The sequence below is a fragment of the Cydia fagiglandana genome, chromosome Z, assembly GCF_963556715.1.
Source record: "Cydia fagiglandana chromosome Z, ilCydFagi1.1, whole genome shotgun sequence".
Lineage (NCBI taxonomy): Eukaryota > Metazoa > Arthropoda > Insecta > Lepidoptera > Tortricidae > Cydia > Cydia fagiglandana.
In genome coordinates this window covers 6,071,601-6,086,920 of record NC_085959.1, presented here as the reverse complement: position 1 = coordinate 6,086,920, position 15,320 = coordinate 6,071,601, and the positions used below count along the sequence as shown (strand labels likewise).

Here is a 15,320-nt window from a genome sequence, read left to right as displayed (position 1 = left end):
TCGTACTAATTGAGAAAGAACTAATTTTTCAAAAATCTTGCTAAATGTTGGTAGCACAGATATCGGTCTAAAGTTAGTGGGGTCAGAGCTGCAACCAGATTTAAATAAAGGAATTACTTTACTATGTTTCATTAGATCAGGAAACTCGCCGCAATCAACACTGTTGTTAAATATAACTACCAAGTCAGGCGCTACAATTTCTACTAAGGATTTGACAGCATGGACAGAGACTCCCCAGAGGTCACTAGTTTTTTTGACATTAATTGATTTAAACGCCTTTATTACATCTGAGGTACAAACATGTTCAAAATGAAGGTCTCCACAACACTCTGGAGCGTTATCTTTTAATAATGTAACAGCAGATGAGGGTGATGAATTTAAATCCTTAGTTGTAGATACTGGTACCTCGGTGAAAAATTTTTCAAATTCTGTAGCTACTTCTAAATTAGAATCTATAATTTTGTTATCAATGTTTAGTTTAAGTTCTTTAATTGTGTGTTTCGAAAGACCAGTCTCCACATTTATTACTTTCCAGGTTGCTTTAATAATGTCTGAACTACTTTTTATTTTCTGACTTAGATAATTTCGCTTAGCTATATGACAACCTACTTTAAACTTCTTCGAATACGCCTTCACATGTTCTTTAAATTCATCACTCTGATTAAACCGCCGTTCCTCATATAAGGCATACAGTTCACGTCTTCTTTGATGTAAGTCCGCAGTAGCCCACTCACTAAAAACTGATGCACCATTAACTACGACCGATTTTGAGGTGAATATCGCATTATAATGATTTATAAAAGTGTGAAAGAATGAATTATACATACTATTAGGACTCATATCGGAAGACAAAAAGGGTAGCGCCTGAACTAAACTTAGCTTCATTCTTTCCACGCGGTCCGAGGTTACTGGTACAAAAGTTATTTGTTTTCTCATGGTATTTTTCCTAAATGCCTCAAATACCATTAATTGACCTAAGTGGTCAGATTCTAAATTGCTGATAACTTTTTTAGCAATAGGAAAAATATCTGTGAAAATATTATCTATACAGGTTGCACTAGTAGCAGTCACTCTAGTGGGCTCCATAAACATGTGGTTGAGATTACAAGATTTAAAAAGATTCAATAATCTACAAGACATTGTTGAATTTTCCATAATATTTACATTAAAGTCGCCGCATATAAGCAATTTCTTACTAGAAGATGATATTTTACGTAGGGCAGATTCCATTATGTTTTCAAATAATTCAAAATTACTTAATGGCGGCCTATACACACAGACAACAATAAATTGCTCTAATTCAACTGCACTTAGTTCTATAGTCCGTTCAACAGACATGGATACAATGTCCTTACGTTCCTTAAATTTTAACTGACTATTTAATATAATTAATGACTATGGATTTTTTTATAATTTTAATATAATTAATGACTACTATTTAATATAATTAATAATGTATGGAACTAAGTCTGGTGAACGAACTTCCCGCCTGGTGATTATTAAATTGGGGCATTAATTCATTATTATGTAACCAATGTTCAGTAAGACATATAAAACAGGTAATACTACCACGGTCACGAAATAGGGGCTCATCTCTCGAACGATATTAGACTAATATCGTTAGTCCACGAACTGTCAAACCAGGGGTTGCCATAACAACACACTAATAATATTACACTAAAACCGTATGGGTTGCCATGACAACACACTAATAATATTACACTAAAACCGTATGGGTTGCCATGACAACACACTAATAATATTACACTAAAACCGTACGGGTTGCCATGACGACATATTACACTAGAACCGTATGGGTTGCCATGACAACACACTAATAATATTACACTAAAACCGTATGGGTTGCCATGACGACACACTAATAATATTACACTAGAACCGTATGGGTTGCCATGACGACAAACTAATAATATTACACTAGAACCGTATGGGTTGCCATGACGACACGCTAATAATATTACACTAGAACCGTATGGGTTGCCATGACGACAAACTAATAATATTACACTAGAACCGTATGGGTTGCCATGACGACAAACTAATAATATTACACTAAAACCGTACGGGTTGCCATGACGACAAACCAATAATATTACACTAGAACCGTATGGGTTGCCATGACGACAAACTAATAATATTACACTAAAACCGTATGGGTTGCCATGACGACACACTAATAATATTACACTAAAACCGTACGGGTTGCCATGACGACACACTAATAATATTACACTAAAACCGTACGGGTTGCCATGACAACACAACACACTAATAATATTACACTAAAATCGTTCGAGAAATGGGCTCCCGGTCTTTATAGGGTCGGCAACGCGCACGTAACTCCCCTGGAGCCGCAGACGTCCATAACCTACGGTGACTGTTTACCATCAGGCGTACCCGTATGTTAGTTTGCCATCGACTTAGTATTAAAAAAAGCATTATGCATTTATGATCAACGCCAAAAACCGTTAAAATCCTAACCCTCTTGTTTTCGCCGTAGCCGGCCAAACACCATCCTGTCATCCGCTTACAGCGTCTAATTGGAAATCAGCTTTTTAAATTCAAAGACTCTCCCGAATCTCCGTCTAATGAAAAATGTTTTTGTTTGACTTAACAATTTTATTTGCTTACCGTACTGCCTGAATCCCAAAGGATATTCGACCTTAATAACACTGCTATAGGGTTTACATTAGGTTAATCACCATTGAAATCACATTTTTTTTCGGGTATTTGTGAATATTTGTAATGCTACGTCCAACTTTTAAGGACCCTTAGGAAGTTTATATGAATTTTGAGTGTTTTTGTGGAACAGGGCCACCTTTCGAGATTGGAATGAATATAATATTAAAGGACTTGCTTAATGTATACTAATGTTGTGGAATGACTTTTTGATGCCTTGGGGTGATTCTGAAAATGAAGTGGCATAATCGAGTGAACTCACTAATTTAGGTACTTACTTACTTAGGGGTCATCCATTAATTAAATCACACGTTTAGGGGGAGGGAGGGGTCAAGAAAATGTGACATATTGTGACATGGGGGAGGGGGGGAGACACAAATTTTGTGACGTCACCTTAACTTCATCAGTAACCGAAAATTTATTTAAATTATTTTATTCGCTGTACATTTAAACAACAAGTTTTTAAAACGATAATCGTTTTTATTATTCGTTTAATTTTCTTTCCTAAGCAGTTTTGGGTTATAAAATTACTAATATTTATATCGTCAAAAATATTTTGATAAAATATTAATAATACTTAGGTACTTACTTAATTCGATTTGGCGATTTCGTAGAAAAAATGTGACGTCACACTAGGGGGGAGGGGTTTGCTAAATGTGACCAAGTGTGACAAGGAGGGGGGGAGGGGTCAAAAACCTAGAAATTCGTGTGACGTAATTAATGGATGACCCCTTAATACCTAACAAACTCAACTCTTAATATAAATCACTTGCTTATTTTAAAGCACAGCAATTTTATTTTAATCATTTAGGAGTGCAACAATTTTTACTGCACACGCAGTGCAAATGTTAACAACGTCATCATTTCATAGAAGTTTGACGTTTAAAATAACACTTGCACTGCGTGGGCTGTCAAAATGGCTGCAGACTTATATTGGTCTAACTCTAACAACATCAACTACATATTTTTTTAATCTGAAATTATCCTATTATATTTCTTTTTATTATAAGGCGACAAAGGTAGAAGCATATTTCACTTAAACGCAGACGTAGTCGCGTGAAGAAGCAACCTTTAGATAATAATCTAGACACGCGGCAGCGTGTCAAGCCAAGTTCAAGCAAAGGAACTGGCTAGCCAGCGCCAAGTGTAATATTACACGAACCACTTGGTGCCACTTTTGACTCTTCTATAACTCAAAACATCTTTAACGTAAACACATAAAACTACGTGTGTTTAATTATATCCATAAGGACATCTAGAAGCCCAAATTTCATGAAGCTAGCTCAAACGGTTATAAAGATATGAAGGTCAAAAAATCGTAAATTTTAAGACTGACTGACATACCTATAGTACCTAAACCTAACCTACTTCCAGATGACCCAGAAGGATGAAATTTGGAATCCAGCTCAGTTATTGTGTGAAAGCGTAGGAAAAAATCTAAAAATTAAAAAAAGTTATAAAATAGGGGGGGTCCCCATACAAAAAAACCATTTTTTATTGTGACTGACATATAAGTACCTAAACCTAACCTACTTCCAGATGACCTAGAAGGATGAAATTTGGAATCCAGCTCAGTTATTGTATGAAAGCGTAGGAAAAAATCTAAAAATTAAAAAAAGTTATAAAATTGGGGGGGTCCCCATACAAAAAAAACCATTTTTATTGTGACTGACATATAAGTACCTAAACCTAACCTACTTCCAGGTGACCTAGAAGGATGAAATTTGGAATCCAGCTCGGTTATTGTGTGTAAGCGTAGGAAAAAATCTAAAAACAAAAAAAAGTTAATAAATAGGGGGGGTCCCCATACAAATTTCTTTTTTATTGTGACTGACATATAGTACCTAAACCTAACCTACTTCCAGATGACCTAGAAGGATGAAATTTGGAATCCAGCTCGGTAATTGTGTGTAAGCGTAGGAAAAAATCTAAAAATAAAAAAAGTTAAAAAATAGGGGGGGTCCCCATACAAAAAACCTGTAATACGCGCTAAACAACCGGCCAACGGTGTGTCGTTGGCGGCGCACGGCACCACATAATTAATACAAAGAACAGAAGTAAAAAACATGCAGCGGAAACACAAGAAAAAACATTAAATCTCAATACCTGCCTAGTTTTCTTTACAAAAAGTATTGATATCCCATCAAAAACATAAATGTAAAAAAGGAGAGCCAAGTTCAATACAAAAATTATGCTTGGCTGTGGGGTTCGCCGCAAAAAGAATGGAGATTTAAATGAGTGCCAAGTTCTATGCAAAATCGAAATATGTATTTATAGGAACAAAATAACATTATAAACAAGTATTAAACTCTATTTCTTTGCTTTATTAGATACCTATAACAATTGCTGTTATTTAAAAAAAATGTGAGATCTTAAAGTAGGTTAGATTTGGCTTGGCCAGTTTTTATCAGAATTAAAAAATATATATGTTGAATAACTTTATAAAATGACTGATGTAATGAAAACTGGCCAAGTCAAATCTAACCTGCTTTAAGATCTCGCATTTTTTTAAATAACAGCAATTGTTATAGGTATCTAATAAAGCAAAGAAATAGAGTTTAATACTTGTTTATAATGTTATTTTGTTCCTATAAATACATATTTCGATTTTGCATAGAACTTGGCACTCATTTAAATCTCCATTCTTTTTGCGGCGAACCCCACAGCCAAGCATAATTTTTGTATTGAACTTGGCTCTCCTTTTTTACATTTATGTTTTTGATGGGATTATAAATAACTTGATAACATCTAAATGAAAGAGTGAATGAATTGAGTGAATGTCGAAAATGGAATGAATTGCTTTTGAGAGATCTGTTGCTACGCAATACGTCAAAGATGGTACAAGAGTCTTAACATTCGCCTCGGGTCTTATATAAGTCTTAAGAGTGATGAACCTGCCACCAAAAAGCCGCTAAAATACAATCGCAGTTACGCAGCTAAGGCGGTCACAAATATCTGAACTCGCCACTATTGTCAGGGCGAGAGTGCGCGTTTACATATTTTTGAGCACTTTGGCCGCCCTGGTATATTTGACGGCGACTTTAAAATAAAATGTACCACAGGCATGCCAGCCAATGCATGTCCGAATTGTAAAAAAAAAACCAAAGGCGTTTATGACCTCCTATAAAAAAGCTTGCGAATCAAACGAAATGTAAACATAATACTTACATAGGATACAATATTAAAACTAAAGTTAAACTAGAAATAAAATAAAAATACAAACTATAAAATATACTTACCTACAAAAAACCAAACTATAAAAAGAACACCCCGTCCAACAGGTCGGACTGCGGCATGGACCCCATGACACTGGCGGCATTACCTCTCTGTATCGCAAGGGAAATACGTTGAGAGAGGTACGCACCAGCCCTGGGGTCCCCTGTGGTGTCAACCAGCCGCGCCGATAGTGCTCCTATAAATGTTTTCATGTCGGCTGACCAGGGACCCAAAGTCTCAACCGCGAGCGCCGCAAACTCATAGTCGTTGAGCAACGTCGAGTATTTGCGGCGCTTGAGAACCTGGGCCTGGTCAGCCGCAGCGCCGGCCCGAATGCGGGTCCCCTGAATGTGGGATTGCGCAAAGGTGTCGACACATGTTGCGTCCCACACCAGGGCCCTTCCTAACTTCCACGGCACCAACGTGGCTCCGTCGGGACGCTTGCCGTTGTCCCTCGCCATGCCCACGGGTTCTAAAACCGCAGGCACAGACACGGTGGCAAGCGCGCGACGGACCAGATCATTAATCGTGCTGTGGCGGAATATTCGGCCGGCGCTTCTTGAACATGAGAGGCCATGGCGGCCCAACTGGTCCACATCCTTGCCGCAGACGCACGTATGGGGAACACATATTCTGGATCCAAGCCTCAAGCATATTGCTATCCTTAAGCTACTTGGATCCAGAACAGTGCCGACCTGTCGAGATGGTAGAGCTTTTAACCAGTGGCCTGACTCGGGGCATGTGACATAGGTATATGTGACGTTATCTATGAAAAGGGACCTTATTGTTGATGGCGCTTACGCTATTGCTAACGATGTTCCGATATAAATACAACGCCGCGCGACGCTGTGCGGCGTAAGCGCCATCGACAATAAGGTCCCTTTTCATAGATAATGCCCCATATTATTTCATAAAAGCGAAGTAATTAATTAACTATCTCAATGTTTTTTTAAGCCACATGTTATTAAAAATGGCTAAAAAGGGTTTTTGCTCTGTCATTAACAAAAACGTTTGAAATGTGAGAAGCTTGTGTTAAGGATTTAATTTTAAATAGCAAATTTTCGGGTGATTTTATTATTTTAAAACACGAGTGGTATTGTAAAAGACGTAATTACCATCTTATATGCGTTTTACTATTAGGTACCTATACCTATAGGCCTTTTCTAATTGTATAAGAGAATTTGGATTTTATAGCGATCTAAAGGGGGAATGCAGCCACCAGCCACCCTTGGGCCCATTTCTCGAAAACGGTATTAGACTAAAACTATTAGTAAAACTGTCAAATCGTAGGAGTTACCATGGCAACAGACTAAGAAAATTAGTCTAATATCGTTCGAGAAATGTGCCCATGGGAACCCTTATCAACTCATAGTCAATGTTTTTTTAGTATCCATTTTAGTTCTAGTTTCTCATGATGCGTCCCGAGAAATATTGAGTACCGACATACCTACATGTACCATTATTACTTTCTTTTCGTAGAGTAATGTAATTAAAATTAACTAACTTACTAATTAAAATTATAGTTGAACAAAACGTATAACAACGCTGTATTCCGTCAAACGTTTATCAAAGTAATTTAGAGTTGAGAAATAAAGTAATAAGTTTTCAATACAAAATAAACTTGCAGCACCAAAGTTTGAGATACGGCGGTCGAGTAAACTTTGAGAAAGCTTGGAAGCTACGAGAACCTAGAATTGAATATCAAAGGATATTAGACCGTTATTTCATGACATTTCATTTAGAATTTACATAAATACCTAATGTCAATAAAACATTAACGTCCACTATTATACGCAAATATTATATCCTCTTCAAATTTTATGGCGTCACGCTCCGTTTTAAAGTAGGTGGACATTGGAAATACATACCTGATATACATTATGTACCAGGTATGCGAGATTACAAGAGGTATCGCGTAATATTACAATATAAACAGAAACTATTAGTAACAAAATAGCCACGGTACCGAAACCCTCGCAAAGAGACCCCCGTGACCAACAAAGCTACGTTTTAATTAAGCTTTAAGTTATCTCGGATATTTTCCTTCTTTTGTGACTATTATTTGAATGACACAGTTCTTAGGCACGATATTTTCATAATGGGGAGCCTGAGAAAAAAAGGACTTAAGTTTTGCTAACTAACTAATATAATATGATATACCGGGTGTGGCATGTAACACGAGCAAATAATCAAAACATAGATTGTACTCCTCAAAAGGTGACACTTTTGTTCAACAACTTTTAAAAATTATGAAGAAATACTTCATAATTTTCAATTTAATTTTATATAATTTTTTTAATTTTTAATTTTTTAGGGAGTCTAAATAAGACTCCCTATTTTTCATACATAATAAATATTATCCTCAGTGGACGCCATCGCCATGCCATATCATTGTGATTGACGTTGCTTGTCATTCCTTAAACATAACAAAATTCGCAATACATTGCGTCTTAGAATAAACTTAAAAGTGTATTAAAAATCAAACCACAAGTTATTTTTAAAAGTAGCTGAACAAATGTTGGTCAGTATGAGGAGTACAGCCTACAGTTTAATTTTTTGCTCATATTACAGGCCACACCCGGTATGATTACTTATTTGATTAATTTGATGATATTGGCTTTTAACAAGCAGAAACGTCTGCGAACGTACTTAGAATAAATTTAAAAGTGGAAATAATTACTGCCTTGGGTGAGACTTGAACTTACAGTAGGCAGTAATTTTTCCACTTTTAAAATTTAACTTCTTGGTGTTCGCCTAGTGGACCCATTTTCGAACGGTATTAGTCTAATATTATTACTGTGTTGCCATGGTAACCAATACGATTTGCAAGTTCGTGGACTAATATTATTCTAATACCGTTCGAGAAATGTTCAAATTCCGTTACTGACATTTATTTGTGTTGAGTATGGATATACATAAATGTTCCTGAATCATGGGTGTTTTCTATGGGCGACGGGCGGGGGGGGGGAGGCCCGCACCCCACCGCCTCGTCAGAGTGCGAGCCGAGCGAGTATAGGTTCGCCGGCCTGCAATAGTGTATGGAAATCCGTTACTGGCGCTTTTTGTTAAAACAATAATACAATATTTCTTTATGTTAGAATAGGTATATGTATAAATATTGTTCAACTTACGTGTAGGTTATGGAAGCGGCGGGGCGCACATAGCGCGGCGACGGGCGGGGGGAGTGCGCTCGCGCACCCCGCCCCGCACCCCTCCGGCTCATCAGAGTGCGAGCCGAGCGAGTATAGGTTCACGGTGGTGTCTGGAACAAATAATAGTTATTTGTTTCACTCGGGGGCAAAGTTGTTGTTTAACCGCTCGTGCTAATATTGATACCCGAGCAAGCAAAAAATTCCAAAATTGAACCACGAGCGTGGCGAGTGGTTCGAAAAATGGAATCTTGAGCGTTGCGAGGGTTTCAAAGCACGAGGGTTAAACAAAGTTTGTCACCGACTGAAACACAAAATTTTTCACCACACCAACTGGAAGCAAATATTAAATGCAAATTATCAAACAAAACTATACCAAATTAAATCCAAATGAATGTCATTAAATATTTATCATCCAAAATCTTCATTTAAAAGTCAATTCTACCAGCAAACATAACAAAACAATTCAAAGCATTTGATTACTTTGCCTCACATGTGAATAAAATGCAACTATGCTATCAGTTTTTGAAGTGCAAAGTAAGCCTTTCCGAGCTGGTGTGGTGAAAAAAAATTGTATCTGTAGTTTATAACAGCCGCGACTTAGGCTCATTAACCCGTTAAAATTTAAATTTGTTGGATGGAAAATGGACTCAGTTACGATGAAAATATGGGTGATTTTCGGAATTACTCGCCGTTCGGAAGTGATTGCATTTTTTTATTTATTGAAAATAACATGGAAATATGAAATAAAATATGAGTACCACAATACAAAGATTCGACAAACTACGGGGCAGTTTGTTCGCGATGAAACGGGGCAGTTTGTTGGCGATGAATGTCGCAAAATTTAGTCGAATAGCCTTAAGTACCTATTTTAATTTTTATTTCTTTCTGAGAATCGCCATTTATCTGTCCGTCCGTATTGGAAAAGTTGTATGTTAATTTTTAGAAAACTAAAAAATGAAGCGTCGATAACTTGTTAGTTGAGAGTGTTCGGTATTCCAAAAGGTTGCAAAATCGAGTCATCCCGAAACGGAATAAAAATAATAATAATAATGTAAAAGTTTTGAGACCGTTAGCTGTTTTGAACATCATATTAAGGATGACTCACGCTAGACCGAGCCGGGGCCGGAGCCGGACCGGAGTTTCCGGCGCTTCGTTTTCCATGGAAAGCACCACGTGATCACCCATCTACCGTCAAAGAAGATGACGTGTCAGACGCCTTGGCCCGGCCCCGGCTCGGTCTAGCGTTAGTCATCCTTTAAACTACGTTAGTAATAAATAAATAAAATAAATAAATAAATATTTTAGGACATTCTTACACAGATTGACTAAGTCCCACAGTAAGCTCAAGAAGGCTTGTGTTGTGGGTACTCAGACAACGATATATATAATATACAAATACATACTTAAATACATAGAAAACACCCATGACTCAGGAACAAATATCTGTATCATCATACAAATAAATGCCCTTACTGGGATTCGAACCCAGGACCATCGGCTTCGCAGGCAGGGTCACTACCCACTAGGCCAGACCGGTCGTCAAATAATAATGGTTTATTTCTTATTTTATAATTTTAAGGGTCCACTGAAAATCAGCGTCATTGCACTAAGTGCTCCGACATATGCTGAGTGGTATCCTCTTTGGGACAACCAATTGCATAACTATATCACATGCTTGTCATCTACTAATTGTATTAGTGTTGTTTCAAATAAATTATTTTCATTCATTTAAACTCACAATTACAGTACAAATTAATTCACCGAATTATCTAACGCCTAAAGGTGTATCTAAAGCCCACAGTTGTTACCAAAACACTTATAATATCTGTTCCTAAAACTCAGTGACCCAAATCTCGAAACTTACACGCGATAATAACCCATAAGCTTATAGCAATAAGCCCTAACTAAGGCAGGGTAACTCCAGTAGGATATGGATATGACCTTTATCCTAAAATCCCGTAAACAGGGGTAAATAAGCGCAAAGGTACCGTGGGGCCTTTAACGGTTCACACCTTAGTTTTATTGAAGGATAAACTTCTTTATGAAAAGGCGTAAATGATTTTATATAAACTGAATTTAGGCTGACAAAGAGAGTGTATGAAGGAGAAGTGGAAGTGGGAGTTGGAAGGGGTAGACCTCGGCGGACTTTCTCTGATCAGATCGGGGAAATCCTGAAAAAAGGCCAGGTCAAGAGCACCCTAAACCGGCGAGCCTGTATGAGGAATGTTATGAATGTGAAGGAAGCGAAAGAGGTATGTCAGGATCGTAGCCAGTGGAAATCCGTGGTCTCTGCCTACCCCTCCGGGAAATAGGCGTGATTATATGTATGTATATGTATGTATGTATGAATTTAGTATCATTGTGTTGTATATGATACCTGTGTAAGTACAGTTTGTCAAAGCACTGTCTCATTTCAATCATAGACAGAGAGAATCATAAGTTATCTTTGTCTTACACTAGTGCTAGCACCCAAAAGAAAAGGATGAGTATAGTTTTCCTGGTTCTTACTGACTGACAAATTGATTTGACAAACTTATATGTATGTGAATGCATTTTAGAATGCCGATCAACGTAATATCAAGATGTGATTCATAGCTTGATTGTTTGTGCCTAATAAATAAAAAAAAACATACTGCCCGTCACTTTAGACACTGACATATCTAATCCACATCGTATCTAGTCATAATATTTGACGTATCTTAAACTATTAGACTTAAAGTTTCCTGTCAAGAATTACCGAAAGTTCTATTTAAATCTTGTGACAATTGTAAACTTCGCAAGAGAAATACCTGTTTTTTGCCGATATAATAAAGTTTTTTTAATAATACATGGTGGTGATGGTGGCAAACAGAAATACAGCCCGTCAGATGGTAAGCGGTAACCGTAGCCCATGGATGCCTGTGACATTAGCTTCAGTGACATTTGTCGAATTGTCGCACCTGTCACCGTGGTGAAATAGGGGCCAGGTCGTAACTAGGGCCATTTCCGGCCTATTCACCTCAATCCCGGATTATCCACGTTTTATATAAACTGTCTCACTTGTGGTACAAATTCGCACTTATCCGGCCCTCCGTGTGGGACTCGTAATGGCCCCAGGGTCATACAGTTTACATAATAGCGGTAAGGGTTTAAAGGTAGGCTTTATTAGTCGAATAGGAAATATTTATAAGTAAAGAAAAGAAACGCTCACTGAAAGAGAAAGAGACAAAACGAGTGAGTATGACAAAGATGAATGGAATGCGATAATTAATCAAAATGGGGTTGGCCGGTGGAAGTTTTTAGCAGATGGCGCCATCATAGCTTGCCCCGTCAATCCCTAGAGTTATGTCAAATTTTTGTTTTTTTAATACCCTGGATGTCAGCCCTTTAAGCCAAATCTCATAGAAAAAGGGGCAAGCTATGATGGCGCCATCTATGCAAACCTTTGACAGTTGCCAACCCCATTAACAAGTCAGTAATAGTAGGGGAGCCTAAGAGGGGACTTTTGTGTTTACTCGAGCGCGTTAGATTAAGATATGAGTGAAATCCCGTGTAGTCCACTTTTACCCCCTTTTAGCCATCTATGTTGAGCCCTCGGTTGGTGGGGGGTTGGTGGGGGGTTCAACAAATTGTTAAGCAGATTGTGGATTTGGTCATATTAGTCTAAATTAACGCTATAATTGTGCTATTACTAAATCTGATAATGATTTGCACGCATTTCCTTAATCTGACGGTTACAATGTAAAAATTAGGCGTCAAACTTGCGTTCGTCAGATTAAGCAAATGCCTACAAATAAGTGTTATATTAAGTTATAGAAAAAATATAGCATCAACGTGGACAAAAACGACCAAACCCACAAACTGCTTGATGATTTTTTTAACCCTCCACCAACCTCCCGAAATTTAAAAAAAATTGTAGGCGCTTTCCGGCTGGCTGGAAAAAACTTTTTATAACTTTTTTTCTTCTTATCATCTAATACTCGTATTTCGATTCCAATAGGTCTGGGCTATAACCGCGAAAATCGAAGTTCGCAAATTGCGGGGATTTTTCTCTGTCACTCTAATTACGCCTTCATTGGAGTAAAAGAGAAAGATCCCCGCAATTTGCGAATTTCGGTTTTCGCGGTAGCCGCTCTGTATGACGCTGGAGACATTTAGCATCGTCGTCGGCTCCCCAACTTATTTATTATTATTATTCAGAGCCCACTGTGTCCCACTGCTGGGCAAAGGCCTCCCCCCTCTTTCTCCACTCGTCTCTATTTAGTGCAATATCTGGCCAGCCTCTCAAGAAGGAGTCCAAGTTATCCCGCCATCGCCGACGAGGCCTGCCGGCTCCCCGGTTAGACTCGTGGGGCTCCCACTCTGTGGTTAACTTGGCCCACAAGTCGTCCGGCATTCGGCAGACATGACCAGCCCAGTCCCATTTTAACTTGGCCGCTTTCCGAGCTACGTCTATTATTCGAGTTTTAGAGCGCAGCGTGGTGTTTCGGACTCGATCCCTTAATTTTACACCTAATATACAAGTAAATACACTTTGGACCCCAAAAGAAAAAAACTGGTCAAGTGCGAGTCGGACTCGCGTTTCAAGGGTTCCGTACATCACACATTTTCAAATTTTTTTTGTACGTGAAACGTGACGTGAGTGAAACCGTCTTGAAAAACCCGAATGGGTCAATCAAAAACCAGATGTAACATGAAGTTGTCTGGCGTGGTGGCATATCTCTACATCTCTGAAGATTAAATGCCGAACAATAGTACCTACAAGTGTCCAAATGCGTAGACCTGAAAACTCGAGCGTCCGACGGGTCGCGCTTCCTACAACTTCCGAAAGTGTTTTAAAAGCGAAGACCGAAGAGAGATAATACCTACAGGGTGACCAAAAAATAAGTGTATTCCCGTAGCCAAGGAGGTTTTGGGATTATACTGAGCAACTTTTAGTATGGGACCAACCCCGAAATCGCAAAAATAGAAGTATCCTCCCATAGAAAACGGACCAGCCAAAATGTATGAAACAGCCAAATTTTTCTTCGCGATTTCAAGATTGCACGTTGGCAACGGGAATACACTTAGTTTGTTTTTTAGCCACCCTGTATACCTACTGCTTTTTAAAACACGTAACAATAGTAACCTAATCAATCAGTACAGTCAGCAGCAGAAATTGCTAAGCGGGAGAGTGGTTTAAAATGATCTGGACGCGACTTTATAGTTAAAACAATAAGAGCATGTCAAGGTAATTTTGAACACCTCGGCCGCTTAGCAACTTCTGCTGTTGACTGTACTACAAGTACCATTGCGACTATGTGCCAGATACAGCCTAGTCGCATTTTTTGTCTTCAGTCCGACTCTCGCTTGAAGCTAAAGGCACGCCTCTTTGGGTAGCTTCGGGCCTTCGGCCTTATGCGGATATCGGCCTAGGGCCTTCGCAATAGCTGTCTACATCACGTTTCACTTAAACCATTGCGGCTGTGTCCCTAAAAAAACGTTAACCGCATTTTTGTTCTTAAATCCGACTCACGCTTGACTCTAGATTTCTGATAGGTTTTCCTGACATCTTTAGGTAAAGGACTATTTTGTGTATTTTTTTCAGAATTTTAGACCCAGTAGTTTCGGAGATAGAGGGGGGGGAATGGTCATTTTTTGTCTATTTTCTTGAATAACTTCTAAACGTTTTATCGTAAATTTATAAGAAAAATATATTTGTGATTCTCAAAATGAGCTCTTTCGTTTGATATGTAACACGATATAGTTTTCAAAACTTTGTTTTTTAATTTTATCGTTTACCCCCCAAAAGTAGCCCCTATGTTAAAAATTCATTTGTTGACGTTACATATCCGTCTTTGGGTCACAGACTTACATATGTGTACCAAATTTCAACTTAATTGGTCCGGTAGTTTCGGAGCAAATTGGCTGTGACAGACGGACAGACGGACAGACAGACGCACGAGTGATCCTATAAGGGTTCCGTTTTTTTCCTTTTGAGGTACGGAACCCTAAAAATCAATAACAGAATTGAATTGTAGGTACACCTACAATGTAAATAAAGGTAGTTAAAACAGGCGGTCTTATTGCTGTAAGCGATCTCTTCCAGACAACTTTAGGGTAGTCGGATATAAAAAACACATATACATACATAACCTACAGAAATAATATGGAAGTATTTTTGTGCTTCTTATATATGAGTTACTATAAGTTAAATATCTATAGTTATATAATATCATTGCAACCGATTAGTATTTTATGGGTTAGTAAAGTGTTTATAATTTCTTTTATCAA

At 38.0% G+C, this 15,320-nt stretch overlaps 1 protein-coding gene across 1 annotated transcript in view; it reads right to left on the bottom strand.

Moving 5' to 3' along the window:
* The window catches only part of LOC134679274 (adenylate cyclase type 5-like), a 367,970-nt gene that overhangs the window by 130,036 nt on the left and 222,614 nt on the right, over positions 1–15,320 (bottom strand). The window contains exon 5 of the mRNA XM_063538168.1: positions 9,048–9,178. Within this exon, the coding sequence (XP_063394238.1) occupies positions 9,048–9,178 (131 nt within the window). The remainder of the gene's footprint in view (positions 1–9,047; positions 9,179–15,320) is intronic.